This window comes from Panthera uncia, chromosome F2 (genome assembly GCF_023721935.1).
Source record: "Panthera uncia isolate 11264 chromosome F2, Puncia_PCG_1.0, whole genome shotgun sequence".
Classification (NCBI taxonomy): domain Eukaryota; kingdom Metazoa; phylum Chordata; class Mammalia; order Carnivora; family Felidae; genus Panthera; species Panthera uncia.
Window position 1 is genome coordinate 70464261 of NC_064812.1, and position 19939 is coordinate 70484199.

A 19939-nucleotide genomic window follows, 5' to 3' on the forward strand; every position below is an offset into this window, starting at 1 on the left:
AAGGACTCTTCAAAATTGAAGGAAGCATAACAGAAAAATGGGCAAAGACATGAAGACACAACTGACAAAAGAAGACGTAAAAATGGCCATTAAACTTATGAAAAGATGCTCTACCTCATTCACAATTAAAAAAAAAAAAAAACAACTAAAGCAAAATAGAATTTCTCACAAAAAGGGAGCCCACCACACTACACTAGAAAGGTTGCGGGGAGAAAGGTGGTCTCGCACACTCTGGGTGGTAATGCAAAGGGACACAGCCCTTAGGGAAGGGAATTTAGCAATACTTAACAGAACTACACGTATGTTTGCCTTGGGATCTAGCAATCCCATTCCTAGGAATTCACCCTCAAATTATGCCTCCAACAGTTTGAAAATATACAGACAAGAGAATATATACCATAGCACCGCCTGTAACTCTAAAATATCAGAAGCCATTTACATGCCCACATACATAGGAAACTGGTTGGATAAGCTATGATACAGCCATACGCTGGAGTACTACACAGCAGTAACAAAGAATGAGGAAGAACCCATGGATTGATGTTGAGTAACTTCCAAAATACAGTATTATTAAACACCAAAGTGCTATTTTTGTGCATAGGAAAACAAATACAGAAGCTGCTACTTCTGTGTGGAAGAAAGGGGAAAGTTACATATATTTTATACGTATAAAATACTTTATGTATATATATTTACACACACACACACACACACACACACACACACACACACACACACACCCCTCTACATGTTTCTGCCAAATATTACCGAAAGGATAAATGTGGTATTAATGAGAAGGTAAGTAGGAATGGGGTGGAAGGGAAGGGAGAAGGATGCATCTTTGAGTATCCTCTTGAACAAGTTCTGACTTTTGAACCATGTGAATATTTCATGAACTTGAAAAAAAGAAAATAAGTAAGATCAACAAGAATGGTGAGGAGCTAAAATGGAATACAAATACAGACAGAAACTAAAGACCAACTGAGTATCAAATAAATAACATAACCATGCTGAAAAGGGGCAGGAGGAAGAAAAGAACTAAGCCAAGGAAATTCTGAACCAAGTATTTACTTAGCTTCTACACCCTTTGGCTAACTACAACAAATTCTAAACAAATACTAAATGAACTTTACAGTTGGTACGCTTCTTTTTCCCAAAAATGTGGTCTAGTAATTTGGAAAACATTTCCTATATATTATAGGACTGACATATAAGCAAATATATTAGGGATAATAAAAGCCGGGTTTCTCGTGGCTGAAGAAGGGAGTCATGAATATTGGAAGGGAAAAGGAGAGAATGAACCCCATGGTGCTGCTGATATAAAACCACAACTATCACTCTAAAGGCGCTGGTGTTTATTGTCTTCAGGTAAGTAGATAGGTAGGTACACAGAGGAATGTGTGTGTGTGTGTGTGTGTGTGTGTGTGTGTGTGCGCGCGCGCGTGCGCGTGTGTGTGTGTGTGCGCGCATACATAACACGTGTGTTCATGTCATCATGCAGGTGGCCCGCAAAGCCCCATTCACTGAGAGGCCCCAGAAACGGTGACTCCCAGCGGCAATGAGCACACCTAGCACTCACATCTTGGTTTCTAAATGCCATTCTCCAGGAGACACAACCAAGCCTCCTTGGAGAAACTTAAAAAGAGAAATTATAAGACGAGTCTGAATATCCTCTGGTGCCAGAAAGTAAGGAAGTGCTCAAAGAAGGATGGGGACAAGGCAAAAGGAGACAGGCTCCAGCCTGGAGGGGCTCCTGTGGGCCAAATCTGGGATAATGTGAGCAAAGTAAATAATGATATGATAGTAAAGAATTATGGCCCATTGAATAAAATAAGACCCCACACGTCTACACAGCTGCAAAGAAACAAATGAGTAAGAAGGTCAAAGCCCTCCTTACGGTGGAAACCCAATTAATAAATTTAGAATGGGTGATGGAATTAGTAAATCACCACTCAGCAACCATGATCATAGCTAATAGTCTCAAAATACCTTTCCAGAAGACGCTTGTCAATTACAAAAGGGAAAACAGGCATTCTTTGTTCTATTTTTGCACTTTTTCTATAAATTTGAAATTATGTCCAACCAAAAGGTTAACAGAAACGGTTAATTGTATGGAAATTTTAATTTCCCTTAGAACTCAATAATATCAGACAGAAAAGCTCTTTTTTAGAACTATGTTTGCGTCCTCTCACATGACCAACGAAGGATGACAGGTCTCCCCGGCCTGGCGGTGGTTCCTGGTCAAGAATGAATCAGGCGCGTCAAGCCCCACTGCCACATGCTGATTTGGATGGAGGCCTATCCAGTGGTGCCATTTTGTGGGAATTGGTACTTAAATGTCTTTGCTCTACGTTTTATTTGCTAAATCTACCGGGGAACTCTCTCTGGCTCATTTAGTTACTGCCTCCTTACCTATCCCGACATTCCTTATACGACTAGATGGAATCGCGTCATACGTATAATTTCCACCTGTGTACGTACGTTCACCGTGCTATGAGTATAAAATGATGCCAACACCCATCTGATACTGACCGAGCATTTTTGATCGCTGTACTCTGCAATTCACTGACCTCTCACACTAACGATGGCAAGAGACTTCTTCATCTTTTTACTTGGTGAAAGGCGTTGCTCACAGAACTTCAGAACTACATTAGTTTATTAACACATTGCCAGTTGCAACAAGAGAGAATGACAGAAACCGTGAGGTCCGATGCTTTCATTTTCTAAAAGGAGGGTTAAATTTTCTTAGGCTGCTTTGACAGCAACTCCCCAAAGCCTCTTTTAAACTCTAAAACTTATCAGGATGATGCTTGAGTTCCTTGCCTTACAGATTTTTCACTTAATTTTTACGTTATCCGTGAAGATGTCTGTCCTTGTTCTGCGATTGTTACTTGGGTTAGAAAAGGGCTGCAGGCTTCTTCAGCAGGATGACTCCTGATGCCGACAGTGCCACCGCCTCCTGAAAACGTGCCTGGCCCTACATCTACAACGCGGAACAACAACTCACTGGTGTTGTTCTTCAGTTAGGCGTTTTTGAACTTACGCAATTCAAATTCACTAAACAGAAACAGACAGACAAAATCACAGCTCGCTGCATTTCAAAAATGTGAGGGATGTCACGATTTTCTAGAGACTTTGCCTGACGGTAGAGATCTCATCTCAAGCGCCTGGCCATCTTGCGCACAGACAGAGGAGGGAGGGTGGCCTCGCAGAGTAAGATTCATTCTCAGAGGACAGGCAAATGTCACTTTGCTCACTTTTCTACTATCGTGTGAGGCTTTAGCCCTTCTAAAAAGGATTTCTTGGTTATACGAGAAAGTTGGCCGACTTTTATACCAATTACACGTTTCCCAGAAAAATTAAATTCCTAAAATTATCAAAGACACAAAAGTTGGGAGGCAACAGCCTGCAAAGCACTAAACAAGCCGCACCGAAACTTCCCAATTCCCAGTTATTTTTTAAATCCGTATTGAGGACTTTGAAAACGTATCCCCCGGTTAAAAATATACATATACACACATACAGATACACATCACGGTTTACTTACAAGTTTTTGTATTTCACGTAGAATTCCTCAACTTCTATCTCCTCTCCAGAGTCCTTCTGCAACAAAAGAAAATTTCAGGCACGTGCTCCAAACCAGCTACCAGAATATTCCAAAAACGATGATTTACTCCCACGTGAACACAAACCAGGGGCGACGAAGGCAGCTGTGGATGTTCTCGAACGGATGAGCACGTCGCGAGCGGCAGGAGGCCGGCGAGATGAAGACTGACGCGCTTCGGCCCGTGCGTGCTACTCGATGTGCTGCAGCTTCTGAGACATGAATCATTTTAACTCCTCCCTAACCACATGCAGCTTCATTCACAACAACCTGACCCCAAATCTGGCTCTGTGCCAAACCCACAGTGCTAAGTAGACGCCAAGTGCACCATTTTCTCAGGCAGCAGCCAATTAGCAACTGCTCTCCTGAATGCCATATGTATTATTTTTGGCTGCCTCATGGCAACTTTACATTGTGGGTTTTGTAATGTTTTAAAATATTTAAAAGACATTTATTCCTCCATATAGTTAATAACTCCAAACAAGAAACCATGTAAAACTAAACCTTGTTCTTACGCTGTAATTTCAGTGCATCACTATTCCCAGTTCTAGTTTCACTCAACGGTACAATTAAAATCTCTCAGACAAGATGTCTCACACACACACAGCAGCCAAATAAAATTAACACTCCCACTACTCCACGTAGGTAAGGTTAAAATCGTGATATGCATCGGCCAAACCAAGAGTTCAGCGGTGGGACTACCTAGACCATCTCCCTTGATCCCACCCTCCGCAGGGTGTGAGGAAGATACCCTCACGTGATATTTTAAGTATCTCTCTCAATATTTTTTTTCCCCTTTTGCTTTTGGGCTGTTAAGTCACAGTATGTAATTTTCTCCTGGAACATTTGATCAGATAAATCAGGGATATAAAACGTAAACACCACTTATAGATGTTTAGGGATTGCTTTTACACTCTTACAAGAGCACCCGAGTCTGCCTTAAGGGTCACGCTTGGCTAAGCCGCCTCAGAGATGCTGCGAAGAAAATTAAGGCAAGTAGGAACACGGGAGAGGACAAACAAAGGAGCAAAGACTTTTCTACTGGATGACAGGCTGGCACAGGATCTGCTCAAAGAGGCTACAATTTCCCTCAATCCCCAACGTCGAAACTACTACCGAAGACTGTGAACGTAAACTTTTCTTTGAAACTCTCACGTGTATTGCTTAAACCTAAATTGTAAACTGTTTTTCCACCAGCCTAGAAATCAGCAATTAGAAGATAGGATATTCGAGAGTGCGGTCAAAGCCCATGAGTAGCTGGTTCTAACCTAATCATCTATAAAGGTCATAACCATAAAGCAGCTTTTGAAGCAATTTTCCAGGACACCATCAATGTCCATAAACTTCCAGTTATCCAAAATGAAAAGGAGTGTTTGCTAGATACCTAGCAACATAAACCTGGAATTAATTTAGAGAGAAATTCTAGTCAATCGAGTGACAGTCCATCTAGGACCCGCCTTACTCTCTTCTAGCCCCGATATTGCACCTTCTGCTCACACATTAGAGCAGTCAACTGAAGATTCCAATAGAAAGGAAGGCCAAGACAAGACAGAAGACAACCAGGGTAAATGGCAAGCCAAGATGAGCCTGGACCTTTTGACACTGGTCATAGCATATCATGAACTTCAATCCTGGAATGGGATTCAAATGTGTCGTCGACTGCTTTTACTCTTTTGAAGCTAACTGCATTTCTTTCAATTCAGAAAGAGTGCTTCAAAATTATGTATCTTTGAGACGGTAAAAAGACAAGCTTTATCATTTCTAGGCTCTATTATTTTCTGATTTCCTCCTTCCCAATCTTTCTTCCTATACGGTCTTTTCCCTCTCGTTCTAAATAGTCTCGCCATCCCATAATTTCTAAGTGGGCACCAAAGCACACAGGATTAACTCTGGAACAACAGGGATACTTTCCATTCCGTCTCAATCCTGTTGCCAAAAAGCTCTGACTCACAGCCATCAACTGTCTGTGTCTCTGACGGTCATCAATACCCATTTTCTTGTCATGACTGGCTATTCCTCCAGAAACCTGCAGTGGAGGTGCCTAACGAGAGGGTCTAGAGCTGAGAGGAAGCAATTAGGTTCCAAGGCTTCGTGTGGTAGCACTTGGAGCTGGCACAGAATCCTACTGGGGCTTCTTTCTTTCTTTCTTTCTTTCTCTCTTTCTTCCCTTGTTTTTTAATTTTTTATTTATTTTTGAGAGAGAGAGAGACAGACAAACAGAATGTGGGCAGGGGAAGGGCAGAGAGAGAGGGAGACACAGAACTCAAAGCAGGCTCCAGGCTCTGTCTGAGCTGTCAGCACAGAGCCGGATGCAGGGCTCAAACCCACGAACTGTGAGATCGTGACCTGAGCTGAAGTCAGACGCTCAACCGACTGAGCCACCCAGGCGCCCTTATCAGGGCCTATTTCTTTTGGATATCCCAAATTATAAGCCTGTTCTTCCATTCCCTGACCACACATATTGGATCACCTTCTTGCCCCTTGAACAATGAGTAGGGCTGTTTTACACTCTTTGTTTCATATAAATACAATCCTCCTGACTTCTTCTGCTTTACTAAAAGCAAAACAATTAACAAAAGTAAGTGAATGCGTAAGCCCTTGGGAACACCATTTTAATTATTCACTAAATGGCAGTTTGGCCAGCCTTTGGTGGGAGTGGAAACAGCCCCAACAAACTACCCCCAGGCCCCAACTTTCAGATACCATTCTATATCGGGAATAACCAATGAATAACGGACTCAAAGCACTATTTCTATACACGCGCGCACACACACATACAAAGAACCAGAATATTTATTTCTGAGCCCTCTAAAGCCCTCAAATTTAGAGCCCTCTAAAGTAATTTAATGTGTTCAATAGACTATTTTTTTGAGTTTATTTATTTATGGTGGGGGGGGGCGGGGGGGACAGAGAGAATCCCAAGCAGGCTTCTCCTTGTCAGCGCAGAGCCTGACACGGGGCTCTATCTCACAAAACCATGAGATCATGACCTGAGCTGAAATCAAGAGTCAGACGCTTAACCGACTGAGCCCCCAGGCGCCCCTCAATAGAAAATTTTAGAGAACTGTGTACATCTTTTCATTAGACTCTAAAGCTAGCCTGTGAAAATCCTTATTATTCATATGAAATTTTAAGTTCCACATATTAAGCCATACTTGTTCCCATCACTCACAGGAACCCAAAACCTCCACCGGGCAATAAACTGACTCCTCGGGCCACCTGGATTCTAGAATAGCAGTCCAGTAAATGATAATCCTGTAGCCTAAAATAATGAATGACCTTTCCCAAGCATTCTATTACTAAATTAAGCAGTCACACTGGAAAACAAAGCTAAACTATAGTGCCAAAAGGGAAAATAATAAGTTGAATAATTTACAGCAGAAAGACAAAGCACCTTGATAAAGATATCAATAAGCAAGGTATGAATCACTTCCTACTTGTGACTCAACCTACTGTATACTCTAGCAGAGATACCAAATCATAGTTCACCTTGGGAGAAAATAGGACATAATAAATGCGATGAAGAGTTTTGCCTGCTTTACATACTATTTGTTGTTGTTCTTGGTGGTGGTGGGTTCAGCTAAAGAGGATTAAAACAAATACCCTGGAATTTAAAAGAAGCTCTTAAGAAAACATATCATGAGTTAACTTAAAGAAAAATAAAGAATTTCAGGGAATACAGCCAGAATTCACTTTTACAACTATTTTTGACCTTCCGATACAAAAAGGATTTGAATTATTCCCCAAGGACAGATGCCTCCAAGCAGACAGGGCTACAAGACAGGCTAAATGTGGAAAACAAAAGAATTAACCATTGTACAATCCAAAAGTCCTTTTTTTTTTTTTTTTTTAAACAAAAAGGGAGAGAGTGCGTGTGCAAGTGGAGGAGAGGGCAGAGACAGAGGGAGAGAGAGACAGAATCCCAAGCAGGCTCCACACTCAGGATGGAGCCCGACATGGGGCTCGATCCCACAACCCTGGGATCATCACCTGAGCTGAAATCAAGAGTTGGACGCTCAACCAACTGAATCACCCAGGCGCTCCAAAAGTCCATGCTTAAATCTACCTCAGAATTCAAACACAAGTATCAACTATATCCCTTTCCACTGGGTCTAACACATATGAATTTGACTTTAGAACAACATACGTGCCCGAGCCATCCCGATTAAACACGAGGCGAATTACAGAGGCTCTGCCAGATGAGCTCTGCGTCTGCATGACTCCATCACAATGGGTCATGCTTCTCAGGCTTCAGTGATGAGGTCAACGGACTTTGAAAAACATTATCTGAGTCCCCACTATGTGTCAGCACCATGTAGGGTAGGCTCTGAGAGCTCACCGCAGGTTTCTACGGTGCTGCCAGGGGGAGATAAAGGTACCTTCTTACAGCTACTCCTTCAATTATTCATGGTAACAGGACACAGACCAGCAGACATAGCTAGAATCCACAGGAAGATCTCAAATTTCCTTTTGTTTCTATTTGCCACACTTTTCCCCCAATGTTCATAAAGCTGATAACGAAAGTAACTATTTCAAGAACATTAGTTTAAGAAGTCAGTACCTGCTAAGGTTTGCAATGTTCTAATTATTTTTTATCGCCCTTTATGAAAAATACCAGTAATGTACAAGCAATTCAATGAGCTCATCTCTTCTTTACTGTAAATCACACCTCAAGGCATGTTTCCCCTTCCAGAGAAATTTTCCATTCATCTTCTCCAACCTAAAATTCACCAACTCAACAAATATTCCACCCCCATATACACTTAAAGTGAATTTTAATCTCCTATGATAAAACAAACCTGGCTGTCCATAAATGGTAACAATACCTATTTCTAACTGTGGGTACCTACCTTTTAAGGGTAACGAGAAAAGAAAAAGCTGTGAAGTGGGCAAAGCAGAAAGAAAAAGCAATGTCCTACATAATGCATAGTCTAAGTAGCTCTGAATAATAGAGCTAATTATAATTTGCAACACCCAAACCTGCTGTGTATGCCTGCTGAAGCACTATCAACTGAATGAAAATTAATATATCCCATCCAAACCACATGCTATTTACTCAAACAAGTCACTTCAATTCTGCAGAGGGGATTATTCCTTAAAGCACATCAAGTATTTAAATTTTACCATATATCTACAAGTCACAAATTAACAGTTCCAGAGTCATTAGCAGGACAAAAATGCAACCTTTCTAATGACTTAAACAGTGCTCATTTCTGCTTGAACAGGGGAGAAATTTGGTTGAAGTTTTATCATTTGGTTCATCAGCGAGGAAACTGTCATGTTCAGAGAGGCGACAGATAGCCATCCCGTATACCCCCCCCCAACCCCCACACTCAACGTGAAAATATCTCGACGTGTCATTCTTGATTATTTTCGTGGAACTAGAGTTGTATATTCTGATACAAATCCACACTCTGGAGAACACAATAGAAAAGGAAACAGTACTGCAACAAACGTAAAGAGAAGAGCCCTGCTGGTGTAATACCATTCTCTAGGGTCTCTGGACAGTAGCTTGTGAAGAGCAAAGATTCCCTCTTTGAGAAGCCTGGGGTCTCACCTCTCTCAATGGGAAGTTACACTCTGTACACAACTCACATTAAAAAAAAAAAAAAAAACTTATTTTGCATATCAAAAAATGAGCTTGTACTTCCACCTACCTTGAAAGCAAGTAAGAAGAAAGAGCTGCATTTGACAACGACTCAAGCTGAAAGACAGATACCCTGTATCTAAAGGACACCACTTTCTAGAGACACTGGAGATTGTACGTCAGAATGTGGAGATGTAGCTCATCTCGATATCTGTGTAATTCTTCAAACAAAACAAAGCATTTGCTCTAACCGGGCAAGAAGGGAGCTAGCTGGTTGGGATGAAATGAGGAATCTCAATCAGTGGAAGACAATACAGGGTTACTGGACTTCTTTGTCACAGGGTAGATGTGCTCCTCAATGACAAAGTTATCAGACTAGTGACAGGTACCCAGATTTCACCTTTGCAGATCAACACAAATGCTGAAGAATTTTGAAGAATAAGTCATATTATCTTCAAAAATTACACTTTGCACTGACAAAAAAGAGATTAATGAATATTTTAATTGTACACGAAGAAATGTTATGAAAAGTGTGAGAAAACACCTACTCACTAAAATGATAAACTTCCATCCTGGGGCGGGGGCAGGGGCGGGGGCGGGCAGGGAAATTCCCTGAGGGAGATGAGAGGTAAATTCATGTTTATGACTTTTATGAATAGTATTTATGAAAAAGGCAGCCTATAACTCTAAAAGCCCTATACATTTCTTTGGCGACTTTTGAGTTTCTTGCCTACTCTAAATCACGTCACAAAGCACTGACTGTCTGATAGATTTCAGTTTCATTTGGGGCTAAATATCCCGAAGTTTTATATTTGGCTAACAAATCAGACAGGATTATAAATATCACCAGAAGTTTTCTTTTATAATAGTGAATTTTTTTAAAGGAAATTATAAAGCAGAAAATAATTTAAGAGTCCTACATACACCAGAGGTTTTGATCACTCCACATGGTGCTTACCTGTTTTTTTATTGAACGACTGCTCATGATTTTTTCTACCACTGGACCTTCTGCATCAACAGATTCCTAAAACAAACAAACAAACAAACAAACAAACAAGCTACATCAATCCAAATGGAAAACATTTCATTCCAAGCCATCAAAATAAGAAATCATTCCTTTTGCATCTACCTCTGTACGTTTTAAATTCATACCCTTTAAATCATACCCTTTTAGTCGCCGGTGGGAAACAGGATGGTAAAGAACAAGGCTCTTGCTCTCCAGAAAAAGGCAAAAGGAAAATCTGTGTTTATTACTTCATGATTATGTGGTTTAATTACGTGGACTAGCAGGGTCCCTAAAGCCAGAGAGCATTCAGAAACTCCAGCTGCCAAGAGAAAACAATCTCTGTATGACAGCAGTCAAAAATGTAACTTTTCCTCATCTATACCCATGGGGTAAATATCCGCATCATTCTGTTCTCGTAGGCAGCTTTTATCTATGTTGGCCACGTAAAACGTGACGTAACAACTTAACATAGCACAAAGCACCAAATAGAGTAAAAAACTGCATCCAATCTACTTTTCAATGGGTTACCAGTTTGTTAACTGAAGTACAGTAATAGGAACAGAGGGGCGTTAAAAAAAAAAAAAAAAGATCTTTACAATGATCAATCCTACATTACTACCCATATTTTATACAAACTATTTTATCCATCATTTACATTGCACAGAGAATAAAGTATGCCCTGCTGGGTGCTACAAGGCAGTAATTTCATAAAGGGGTTCTGACGGTGCCTAACAGCAGGAGACAAGCTTGAGCGGTTTATTAAAGTCCCAGAAGCTACGGCCCTGAATTCTTCAGAGGTAAATTCAGCCTCCTTGCATCGTAGCTCTGACTCTTCCTCAACACAGACCATTAATTCTCCAAAACTGTGTCAAGTTACGTATCATAGGCTTATATAAAAATGAATTTCAGCGAACGGGGCTTTGTGAAAGACACTGCTAAACAACTCATTTCCCACAGCACGTTAGCCAACAGTAAATGAACGTTCTCCGGCTCAGAGTCCAAGGCTTCCACGGAGCTTTTGGGACTCCAGCTATCAGGTCTCCAGTCCACCTTCCGCGGCGTGCACAAGAGCCACGCGAACGGGCCGCTGACCTGCTGCTCTGACTGCGAGGTGTTGGAGGGGGAGTCTCTCCCAGCAGCGTCTGCATCATCTGCTTCCTCGTCGGAAATCTTGAACTCCAAGTCTTCCGTGTATCGCTTCCGCTTCACCTGCCTGCTGGAACGTCGCTTCTAAAAACACAAACACAAACACAAACACAGACACAAACACACAAACAAAAACAACAAAGCAGGTGTAAAAAGCCATCACTGATGCTCTTTGTAACCTCTCTCAGGATGCTAAGAGATACATTTTTAAAAATTAACCTTCCAGTAGAGCTGATAACCTTATCCCTGTAAGTCACATAAGAAACCGCAGGGGCAATGAACATAATGGAAATGGGGGGAAATCACCACTCCCAGCCACCAGACCTTCAGCTGGGGAATGGGAGGAACGACCAACCTGACTCCTTACTCAGGCAGTGCGCTGCTCAAAAGGGGAACCAATACCGAAGCTGGGCGATGGGTATATAGGGGTTCATTACACTTTTCTATTTTTGTAGGCTTCAAACTTTTTCTAATAGAAGATCCAAAGAAGTGACGACATTAGGAGATAATCAGTAGATTATAAAGTTCTATATAAATACTGAAATGGTATTTCAGAAGGCCATTTAAATAAAAGGCTTGATTTTAAGCTGGGCCCTAAAAGAAACAGACTTTTTGTTCAAAATAATTCTATATTGTTTTGACCTTTTTGGTAAAGAATTAGTTTTGTCAGTTAACTAAAAATGAGGTGAACTGACCTTTCATTAATGTGTGTATTTGGTAAAACCTAACCTGACTGTAAAACGATACATGTGAGTTTTAAACCACTGATAAATATAAGATTACAACTTATAGATGAGTTCATGAAGCACACAGAATAAATAAAAATACTGAGATATGAACACTTATGAACTTTTTTCTAAGAATTATGAAATAAAACTTTTTAAAGAAGCTTGTGAATTGTAAAGTTGGTCAGTAAGGCAGGGGGGGGGGCAAACAAGCCCCCCCCCCCCCCCCCGCCCCGGACCGTGTAGACCTAGGAGGAACAAGCAAGGCTGTACGTGGCTCCAGTCAGGACCAAGGAAGCCCAGCACCTTGTCTCAAAGGGTAGGGCTGGCCGAGTTTTGTTTTCTTACGTTTCTGCTCTCTCTGCTCTCAAGAGGGCATCTGAGGTAGCTCACGACACAAACTCGGTTGAATATGACCATCAAATGAGTCGTCTGAGGCTCTGAGCCCTTAGTCCTACACAGCCGTGACTGCAGAGGTGCAGTCCGACTCAAGGGGATGTGGGGTAACATCCTATTAACAGACTTGTTAGTGGTTTAGGCCAGTGGGAGTAGCAGTGGGGGCCAGAGGTTCCTCTTCTGGCCTTCCAGGTCAGCCCTGCCCAGAAGCAATTCCAGGTCAGGGCAGAGCAAGAACCAGCAGGGGTTCTGCCATCTGTGACCCTCCCGACGTCACGGGAGGCAGTTTGACCTTGCGAGCCCTGGAGTTGAGTGCTGAGTTTTTCAGGTAGCCCCGGTTCTCAGTAGGTGACCTGGAACAACAACTTATTTTGTGGACCTCAGTTACCTGGTCTGCAGAACGGGATTCATGACAGCTAACTACCTCCTAAGTATTCTGTGAAGATCACATGAGGGAATTAGATCGCATGACAGAATTCACGTACAGCATTTAGAACAGAGCATGGTACATACTAATTCCAGATGCAATTAGTAGGATTAAAGTCATCATTAGTTAGCTCTACCTTGCCAAAGAAAAATCAGGAAGCACTGGGGCTACAAGGCCAAGCTACCTTGCACAGCTTCCTTTCTCTCTACCCAAAGTCGATCCAAGATAACTCCTGGTCTCTCAATCTCTTTAAGATATAAAAGGCTGTTATCAGAAACAACATTCTCATTCTGTGACATGTAGCATACTATCTGTATTTCCTTTAATAGGTCAATTTACCTAAATTGCCATGGATTGGTCTGTATTTTCATCTTGTTTGTCATTACCGTTAAGGGGAGGAACGTGCCACTAATGACGCATCTGTGATGTTTTGTCAGGTTTCCCTGGTCGGGGCCACGTCGAGGTATCCTTCCAGCCCCAACAACTAAATGCCCTCAGCTAGAGTCTGAGACAAAGCCACTTCATACCAAAGCTCACTACTGAAGAAATGTTCCACTACAATAAAACAGGAAGCTTTTCTTTTTTGGAATAGAAATCTATGACTGGTGGGTATAACTTTCTTAGCTATGGAAGCTTCTCCTCGCATCAGCTTGGTGTTACAAATGTGTGCAGCGGTGATGGGGTTTGTTGGTAGTGGACACGAGGCCACTTCCTAAGAGCGAAAACCCTCAAAATACAATTACAGCTCCATTTTCTGAAAATTTTCCATGGAGCTATGGCGTCTCTACCTTCTAAGTAATAATTGATCTTAAGTTCATTAATTTTGGGTATCAAGAGTCCTTTTACAATTCCCCAACATGAAATTAATATATGACATAACATGCTTCTCTTATGGTCTGTTAAACGGTTATCTGAAAGAGTTCTGTGAGATCAAAATGTAAGCGTTCCTTTTAAACCACACCTCAAAACGTCTGAATTGACACTATCTGAATTGACCTATTATTTTATGGGTCAACTTGTTAAACTTGATTGCTTGAGAAAAGCTACATACAGTTAAAGCAGCCATACTCAAAGAGAAGATTTCAATGTGTTTCCACGATCTCTGTTGTAGTATTTGGTGACACAATTTTGAGTTAAAATGATAACGGCATTTACTGGTTTAAACAAATCAATCATGGAACTTTAAACCCTTCATGCATATCCTACCGGAAGAAACAACAAACAGCAGTAAGCATCACTTCCTGTGTCAGAGACACAGAGAAAAACCTGCCTGCAAAGTCAGATCTTCTTGTGTGGTTGCTTGTATTAGCTACTAAACCCCTAACAGTTAAGCACTAGCCAATTAGAAAGCATGCATTAATGTTCATTTGAGTTGAGTTGAGTTTTTCTGTAACTGAAATGCAGAAGAAAAAAAAAAATTAGTACTTCCTAAAGTCCAATGGAGTCTCTATTAATACAAATACTTTTAAGAAACAGCAGCGATATTTGTGAGAGAACAAGGGAATTTTCTTGACCTGTGTGAATAAATCTTCTTAATGTTGTCTAAATACTACTGTCAGAAAGGTCCTAGTTTAGGCAAACACGATTCAGGAAAAAAAGACCCTTGAGCCTAAACATACAATGCAAAATCATTAAAATACTTTAGTTTAAAAGTCCTCAAGCAATTAAAAGATGCCCACTTACCTTGCCTATCTTTTCAGTGACGTATGAAAGGAAAAGCACAAAATTAACCCCAACTGCCAGAGGTGTCCCAGGTTAGTCACAGACCCACACCAAACCACACCGCACTCGTCCACACTCGCGCTCTCTTTCCGCTCCCTTTCAGGCCCTCTTAGCCTAAGCCATTCTGTGACATTACAGCTACCAGGGAGTTCTACTGAAAAACAAACAGACTGGCAAAACAAAAACAAAAACCAACCCTGTCTGACATTCTTTAGAATAGAGCTGCACACTGCCAAAATTTTTTTTTTCCCTAACTTTCAAGCAAACTGGTACAGGTGTAGGTAGCCAGTGCTAAGTGTGGACTGAGCGAACAGAAGAGGCCAGCAGGCCGTTAGGGGCCGACTTCTATTCTAGCAGGACTCCTCAGTGACTGCTCCATGATAACTCAGATGTCATTCACAGAAGTGACATTCCTAGCCATCCCAGTGGACCGCACTGGCATGCTTCCAGAGAATGTAACAAGGAAATAATTTTTAACGGTCACGTGCAGGGACTCTTACCTTATAGTCCAATCAGGGAAGGCAGTGCACTCTACACACAAGAGCCTAAAGCCCTAATGCTTATTTCGGTTTTTCAACTGCTTCCTATAAAATTCTCCAAAAGTCAGGAGAATCTAACACTGGAAAGTTCTGCACAATTGCCATCCAGAGGGTCGCTAACTTGTTCACAGAAACTGGATTATTACATGACTAAATGTCTCAACTCTGGCCACCGGATGTCAGAACACTTAAGACGAGCTACAGATTACATGTTGGTTTCTTGTTCTGCAAAATAAAAGGATTGACAGGCAACCAAACTTCAGAGAAAATCAGAAATGTGAAGGAAGCTTTAAGTGAACGAGTATCTTAACAATACGCTAACACTAATGTACACATAAACAGCGGAAGGGACGCTTGCAGAAGTAAATGAAGATACTCAGCTTTATCTATCCCGGAGTCAAGGATGACAAACCCGAGACGTCGGGAGTTTAATTTCGTGTTGGCCCCCTAGCTCTCACTGCTACGGATGTGATGTTCCAGACAACAATAAAGCCATCTTTAAAGCAGCTCTATAACAAAGACAGGGGAGGTCTGGTGTACTTGGTGTGCGGCTAAAGTTACCCACGCTAAATAACCAAGGCTTGGGGTCAGAATGATGGTATTACCTGAACACCTGGGTCCTCATCTTCTTCAGGAGGAGGAGATGCTGGGGGCGTTTTGTCTAAGTCTGAATTTTCAGAACCTTCTGTTTTTCCCTTGTTGACCTTTTTCTTCAAAGCACTTGCTTCTGAATCAGGTTTCTTATTACTAGAATTCAAAGTGGATCACTTAGTGTTCACTTTTTAATGAGGTTTTCCACATGCCCCATGCCTTATATTTCCCACATTAATATCCCGAAAGTATCGATGACAACTGATAAATCAATGCGTGTTGGCCACTTACAGTTAAATGGCACTCTCAATTAAGTTTTTATGGCAAAACCCCATACTGATGACCTTTGGCAAATACCTGACCTAATTAAAGAGAAATTTCATGCAAAAACTCCCAATACCACACAGAGTACATTTGTTATCTAGACAATGCAAAATCCCTGCCAGTACACCAAACCACAGTGAAAAATCAGATTAAGAAGTCGTTTTGCTATCAAATTTTTAAGGCACAGGATACGTTTTGTTTTGTTTTGTTTTGTTTTGTTTTGTTTTTGAACGTCAAGGAAAACTAGACCATAATGATCATTTCTTTGTGTCTCTTGCAGAGAGTTTTAAAACTCCTATTTAAGCCCTTTTTATAACCAACACTGCTAGGTGTCCTCCATTATGTCACCCAGCTACATTATTATCTGACGACAGCCTCTTAAAATATAACAAAACATATGGCAATTTCCTGTCCTACATGATTTTACTTAATGCTGTTTTCTTAATTTAAAATAAGCTTCGTTTTGGTGCTGGGCATTTTTCTGAGAGAGTCACGGTAGCCTTTTTTTTTTTTTTTTTTCCCAAAGCTAGGTCTCTGAAATACAAAAATACAGCAAAAACGACCCCAATAATTAAAGTGCATGTTCCACAGTATGTTTCTGCCAGACGTTAACAGGATTGGAATGTTACATAAGTCAAAAGACGTGAACGAACCTTGAGAAAATATATATTTTTTTTTAATTTAACTTTACCATTGGCTTCAAAACCTTTATGTGACATTCTTTTAGAATGTACGCGTAGTGCTACTTCCCATTCCAATTTCCAAACCGGACCCAAGGTTTTCTAATATTAATTATCATGTTTTGCAACGTTTAAAATAATCAAACCTCAGTAATGGTTATATTTTTCTATTTCTAGAAACCATAAAATTCTAATAAATTTGAAAACACGGTATTTTAAAAACCTTTAAAAAGTTTATTTATGAAACTTCATGAATTCCCAGAAAAGTGTGCTGACAGAGTGCATCAAACAGCATATTTTCTCAGCCTCAGCTACTACAAAAGACACCAAGACATGTCTATGCTTTCATTTAAGTAAAGCACATGTCACGTAAAATATTTCAAAAGTATGTTAGCATAATAAAGTCTCCATCACCCGCCTAAAACGTATCTTAGTAACGAATAAAATATTTGGTAGTCCCAAACTAGTTATTTTTAAATACTCAGACCCTGTTTTATTTTGTGAACATTTTAGCAGGGTAAATAGCCACGTAAGGAAATAACTCACAAGAATTCAAGATTAGAGCAAACGGCAGTTAGGTTTAAAGAGTTCTTTTAATTTAAAAAAATTTTTAAAAGGCAGTGTCCTAAAAACTTGAAGTCCCCAAAGATCCATGGAAAGAATAATATTTTTTAAATTAAAAAAAAAATCCATACAACAGTTCCTCATCCAACTGTCCTAGTGTTTACGCTACACATGGACAGAAGTCTCCCCTACTATGAGGCTCCATTTCCAGCATTTATTTCCGCTCTAACTGCCACAAATTATACAATACTACAGCTGAACGCTGGGCCCCTTTCCTTTCATCTGCACGCCAAGAGCAATCAGATTACCCTGGTAACCAGCGGTCACATGACCAGCACCTGCTCTTTTGGCTGGATGCCACTGACTAAAGCCATCTGCTTCCCTCAATCAGCTTTCAAACATTCTCAACACCTGCGCTGCAGTGTTTTGTGGTTTCTTTTATCAAATCAGTGCAAAACTGCTTCCAAAACTTTACATATTTCTCAAATTTGTTTAAATCAGAGGTAGGCCTGTCACAGAGTTGAACCGCTGCCAGGTAAAGTAAGTCGGCAGCCAGTGCCTTTCACCGTGACCTCTCTGCACCAGAGCGAGGTACACAGTTTAATTTAGTGGGGTTACCGCACCCTGTGTGAACTATCCTATAGGAGTAAAAAGGCTTACTGTCTTAAAGCCGCCAGAGCCCAGGTTTGCTGAAATATCAATTTGCTGAAGGAGAGAAGCGCTAATGATTTTCCACCTGCCCTGCCCATGAATGAACTGCGTGGAACCTCCAAGGCTGCTAAAAGTCAGACAAGACCTCTCCAAATGCTCAGGGGGAAAAAAGCCTGTCGCCAAGGGAAGCGCTCATCCCAGATCTGATTACCGAAAGATTTCCAAACTCATTAGACCTTGCACTATTAATGCCGCTCAGAGACAGGTAACCACTTCCATGCTCACACCTTCTCGTGACATCAACACACAAATCAAAAGCGTGCCAAGAAGTCAAAAAAGCTACAGAACCTTCAATGTCCACCCAAAGACACCACAACCAAGGACAAGATAAAGTCATGTTAATTAAATTGCCTTTGCTACTGCTTTGCAATCCGCTAATCTGGATTTTCAACTAAGTGTTACATTGCAACTGCTTTGTCTCAAGAAAACTAAGGTCAGAATTTTTCTTTTAACAAATGAGGGTAATACGGACTGTGGGTTAGGCTGATGTGCGTCAGACACACCTTAGCTCAAGTTCCAACTCTGTCACGTATCACCTGTCTGTCTGTGACCCTGAACAAATCACTTCATTTCCCCGAGCCTCAGTTTCTCATCGGTAAGATGAGGTCAGTAATTCTATCTTCCTCCAAGATTCGTTATGAGGTTTAAATGAGATAATGGATGAAAACGTCGGCGGTATGTGACACAAATGCCAGTATTCACACACACATCTGGAAGGCAAGCAGCTGGGAACGCATTCGGGGATGCCTGGGAACATATTCTCTGGTGTGGCTCAGACCCACTCGGGCTGAATCCACTGCAGACTCGGAGACAGAACCCCACTGCACCAAAGACCGTTTCCTCTAAAGCAACACGAGTAGAAGCAAAGTCCTTTATCCACAGTCCCCAGCACAAGCTGGGAGGACAAACAAGCAGACGATCCCAAGGGCCACTCCCCTCCGTGGCCACTGCTTTAGTTCAGGCAGGTGTCACTTCCCACCTGGCCTGTTACAACCGCCTCCCCGCTGCCTGGTCACCCTCGTGATCCACAGGCTGGGTCACCCGCTATCAGACTGCCGAGGAAAGGACACACGTGCTACCTCCACGGTCGCTATTTAATTTAAATCTCTAACGTTCAGAGCTAGTCTTTTATAATGCCAAAGCCAAAACGTGGCCATACAAACATTCCTCTCCCAAATTATAATTTGGAAAGCTGGCAGGCACGCACGGGGCAGCTCTTCCAGCTGGGGGTAAGAGAATGTTATTAATAAGAAACATCCCTCGAGCGGACACTACAATGTTGAGAATGGAGCCACTGAGCTGCTTGGCACAGACACAGAACCTCCGACAGCTGCCGTGATGGCCACTCGCGCGGGTTTAGCCGATGCTGGCCTCCACGTGGTGACCTCCGAAGGGAGGACCCCAAGGGGTGGGGGGTGGGGGTGCTTTCTAATTCTAGCCCTAAATGGCCTCAGCCCCGGAGACATGGTGCCTCCCCCGGACCCGCTCCACCTCCCGCACTTCCTACTTCAGGGACATGGCACTGCCACCAGAACGTCACCTACAAACCCACCCTCCACGCACCAGCACAGCGACCAGCTAAAACGTAAACCTGACTGCGCCGTCCTGCTTCAAGTCCTATCTACACAATGACGTCTGAGAGTCCGCACCGGCCTGCAAGGCCCTCTGCGATGTTTGCAACTGGCAACGTTGTGTTTCCACTTTCCTCGCACCCCAAACCCTCCGCACCCTCTACGTGCAGACACACAGAATGTGCTCACTAACGGGCACACCTGCCTCTTCCACCTCCGTTCCCCTCCCGGCTCCATCTACGGCTCTGCAAGACTCAGCTAGGCCATCGCTCATTCACGAGAAGCCTCACTCCACCTACGTGAAGGAAGGTACTCTGCACAAGAGGTATTTAAAACACACAGAATA

General features: G+C 41.9%; 1 protein-coding gene across 5 annotated transcripts in view; it reads right to left on the reverse strand.

Annotated features, from left to right (window-relative positions):
- CHD7 (chromodomain helicase DNA binding protein 7) overlaps window positions 1-19939 on the reverse strand; it is a 190168-nt gene that overhangs the window by 54168 nt on the left and 116061 nt on the right. For 4 of the 5 annotated variants that reach the window (XM_049633368.1, XM_049633367.1, XM_049633365.1 and 1 more), the window contains 4 exons: window positions 15758-15899; window positions 11290-11427; window positions 10150-10215; window positions 3548-3603 (listed from right to left, as the gene is read on the reverse strand). In XM_049633368.1, coding sequence (XP_049489325.1) covers window positions 3548-3603; window positions 10150-10215; window positions 11290-11427; window positions 15758-15899 — 402 coding nt within the window. The other variant, XM_049633369.1, reaches the window with a different exon arrangement.